This window comes from Amblyomma americanum, chromosome 9 (assembly GCF_052857255.1).
Source record: "Amblyomma americanum isolate KBUSLIRL-KWMA chromosome 9, ASM5285725v1, whole genome shotgun sequence".
In the NCBI taxonomy this organism is placed as follows: domain Eukaryota; kingdom Metazoa; phylum Arthropoda; class Arachnida; order Ixodida; family Ixodidae; genus Amblyomma; species Amblyomma americanum.
Window position 1 is genome coordinate 78,669,434 of NC_135505.1, and position 3,423 is coordinate 78,672,856.

The window sequence follows — 3,423 nt, forward strand, 5'->3', positions numbered from 1 at the left end:
CAATCGTGTGGTGCTCTCTCATATGGGCCAACAATGTCCATGCCAAGCTTTAGCCACGGTTCCTTTGGGAAGGGGACCGGGTTCAATGGTGCAGCCATAACCTTCGTGCTCTTGTCCGCTGCCTGGCATATACTACACGTTTGAATAGCTAGCTCGAATTGCCTGTCCATGGCTGGCCACCAAAACTTTTCTCGCAGACGTGCTTTCGTTCGTACAATTCCAGGGTGAGCCTCATGAGCAGCGGTAATTATCCGCGCTGTAAGTGATGCGGGAACCACAAGGCGTTCGCCACGCAAAATCAAATTGTCCACCACTGACAGTTCATCGCGAAGTTTGAGGAAAGGTTGAAGCTCACTCGGCAGAGATTTTTGCGCAGGCCAGGACGATTCAATGTACGCCTTGATTCGTTGCAGTGTGCTGTCTTCCGACTGGGCCTGTTCAAACTCTTCCCTGGTAATGCAAGAAGATATAAGGGCAACTGATACAGTTTCATCTGGTAAAGTCTCTTCTTCCTGAGGAGGTGACGCAGGGAGGCGAGAGAGCGTATCTGCTACTCGATTTTGCGAACCTTTCCGGTACTTTACTGTATAGTTGTACTGCAGTAGGCGCTCCGCCCACCGTGCTATCCGCAAAGGACGCCTTCCTGGCCCTTGAGTAGACAGCAATGCGACCAAGGCTTGATGGTCAGTACGCAACGTGAAATGGCGTCCCCACAAGTAAACATGCCACTTCTCGCAAGCTCAAACACACGCAAGCGCTTCGCGTTCTCCTAGTGAATATCTCCTCTCTGCAGATGAAAGCGCTCGAGAAGCAAAGGCGACAGTGTGTAGTTTCTCTCCCTCCACCTGTTGGAGAACCGCTCCAAGCCCACAGTCTGAAGCGTCAGAGGAAACAACAACTCGAAGAGATGCATCGAACATCCGCAGGACTACGTTGGACGCAAGTGCCTCTTTGGTCTTTCGAAAACTGGAGTCTACCTCGCCAGACCAAACAAATGGTCGCCCCTTTCGAAGCAGAACGCGCATCGGTTCAACCATATCGGCAAAGTTGGGAATGAGGCTGGCTGTATTGGTGGGTGCCGGTGTATCCTTGATGGAAGCAACCTTTTCCTCCAGCGGAACAATACCACTTGCTGTGATCCTGTGACCCAAAAATGAAAGTTCCTGCGCATCGAAGATACATTTGCTGTTCAGTTTGAGTCCTGCCTCTTTAATGCGTTGAAGTACTGCTGCAAGGTTATCTATGTGCTCCTGCCGGCCCCGCCCGAAGACTATAATGTCATCTATATAGAAGAGCACGCCCTTACATCCTTGCAGGACTTTGGACATCATACTCTGAAATGCAGAAGGCGCGGAAGCCAGTCCGAAGCACACTCGTTTAAAACGAAAGAGGCCTTCGTGAGTTATAAATGCGGTAAAATCGCGACTCGCAGGGTGAAGCATGACCTGGTGGTAAGTTGATGCGAGGTCTAGCTTAGAAAAATTTGTAGCCCCCACTAAACTATGCAATAGCTCTTCTGTATGAGGAAGGGGAAAGCTGTCTATTACGACAGCTTTGTTTGCTTGTCGAAGGTCTACACAGAGGCGAATACCTCCCTCTTTCTTCTTAACGACCACAATGGGTGACACCCATTCAGATGCCTGCACCCTCTCTATCACGTCCAGATTTTCCAACCGATGGAGCTCTTCCGAGACCAATGGTCGTAGCGAGAGCGGAAGGCGCCGAAGTTTGGATTGCACTGGCTGCACCGTGGATCGCGTTTTGACGTGATGCACAAAACCTTTCGCAAGGCCAAGGCCTGGATCGAAAAGAGATCCAAACTCGCCAACTAATTCTTTTGGGAGGTTAATATCCTGCACGGCTTTCGTCGGGTCAGGGCGCTGTTCCCTTCGAGAATTAGAAGTTAGCGTCGTTTCAAGGCATTGCAGAGATGACCCATCAATCTGTAGACCGAGGGCCTTGATGGCATCGATACCCAAGAGTGAGGTGCCTTGTTCTACGACGTAGAAAACAAGGCTTGTTGTGCTAGCTTTGTACGTAACGTCAGCGAAGAAACAGCCACGAACCGGAATTGGCTGTTTTGAATAGTCCAGTAACCGAACAGTCGGGGCCAAAAGTACTTGGCCTTCAAAATACTGCTTAAAAAGATCGTGTGCAATAATGGAAACTGACGACCCAGAATCTACAAGGAAAGTTATGTCCGCACGGTCAATCGAAACTGTGACGTAAACAGCGGAGCGAGCAGCCGTCGTCACAGCCAGAATGCTCAAAACTTCCTCGCTAGGAGAGTCTTGGCTGTCTACCTCACGCACCGGAGCGGAGCATCGTTTCTGGCAAACAGAGCGGAAGTGACCCATGACACCGCAATGGTGACAATGCTTGCTTTTGGCTGGACAGCGAACTGATGCTGCATTGTGCCGAGATGAACCGCAGCGATAACAACGAGACTGCCGGTTGTGCGACCACTTCGAGCTCTCGTCGGATTCTGGTGTACGCGTAAGCGTATTTCCACGAGTATTTATGCGTCCAACATCTACAGAAGGAAATTCTTGCAGATCATTGTACGCCTGCTCAAACTGCCTTGCCAGTAGTCCTGCTCTAGCGAACGAGAGAGACGATCCTTCAAGCAGAAGACGCTCGCGCAAGCTCCGAGACGAAATACCAGCAACGAACTGGTCACGCAGCGAATCTTCTTCGGCAGGAAAAGAGCATGTAGCAGAAAGCTCCCGCAATGCAGTGATGTACTCATTCACTGATTCACCAGCTTGCTGAACTCGCCTACTGAAACGATGCCGTTCGGCAACAACATTGCTTGTTGCCGAAAAATGAGCATGCAGAGCGGCGACTGCGATATCGTACGACGATACTTCAGGCCTTGTGTCGCCTGTGCCCTTGCTATCTTCCGACGTTTTCTCAGTAGCAGTTTGCTCACAGAGCTTGACGTTGTCCAACGATGGAAGTGGTAATGTGTAAAATATGCGCTGACCTTCTACGCCGAGGCTGTGAAGAAGTAGTGCTTTGCGACGATCCGGCGTGCAGTCAGAGGCCCCTGAAGCAAGCACGTAGTTCTCGAAGATGCGGAACCATTGCGGCCACGCAACAGCAGGTCGACCAGGCACAGGCAGGAACGGGGGCGGCGGCGCGAGTCCAGAAATGCTCATGGCGCCGGAAAGCAAGCGGCGAAAGTCACGCCCCCCGAAATGATCCCGTCCTCGTCGCCAATGTTGTAGCGGTGGGTGCCGCTCAAGTACACGAACTGCTAGCAACCAAAACCATCCCGGTTCATTGCCACATACAGTCATATATATGCACACAGCGACACTGGTGCCTCTGGCGGCAGGTGATCCCCAAACCGAAACCGAAACCACATATACAACAATATTCAGCCTAGTTATAGTGTTAGCTGTGTTGTTGTGAAGTTTA

The 3,423-nt window shown here is 51.2% G+C and overlaps 1 protein-coding gene across 1 annotated transcript; it reads right to left on the bottom strand.

Moving 5' to 3' along the window:
* Window positions 1–438: 438 nt before the first annotated feature.
* On the bottom strand, window positions 439–3,193 carry LOC144103446 (uncharacterized). The gene is made up of 2 exons (XM_077636161.1): window positions 2,538–3,193; window positions 439–450 (listed from the first exon to the last, which is right to left on the bottom strand). Exons 1-2 carry the CDS (start codon window positions 3,159–3,161, stop codon window positions 439–441), a joined length of 636 nt encoding a protein of 211 aa, XP_077492287.1. The 5' UTR covers window positions 3,162–3,193.
* Window positions 3,194–3,423: the final 230 nt, after the last annotated feature.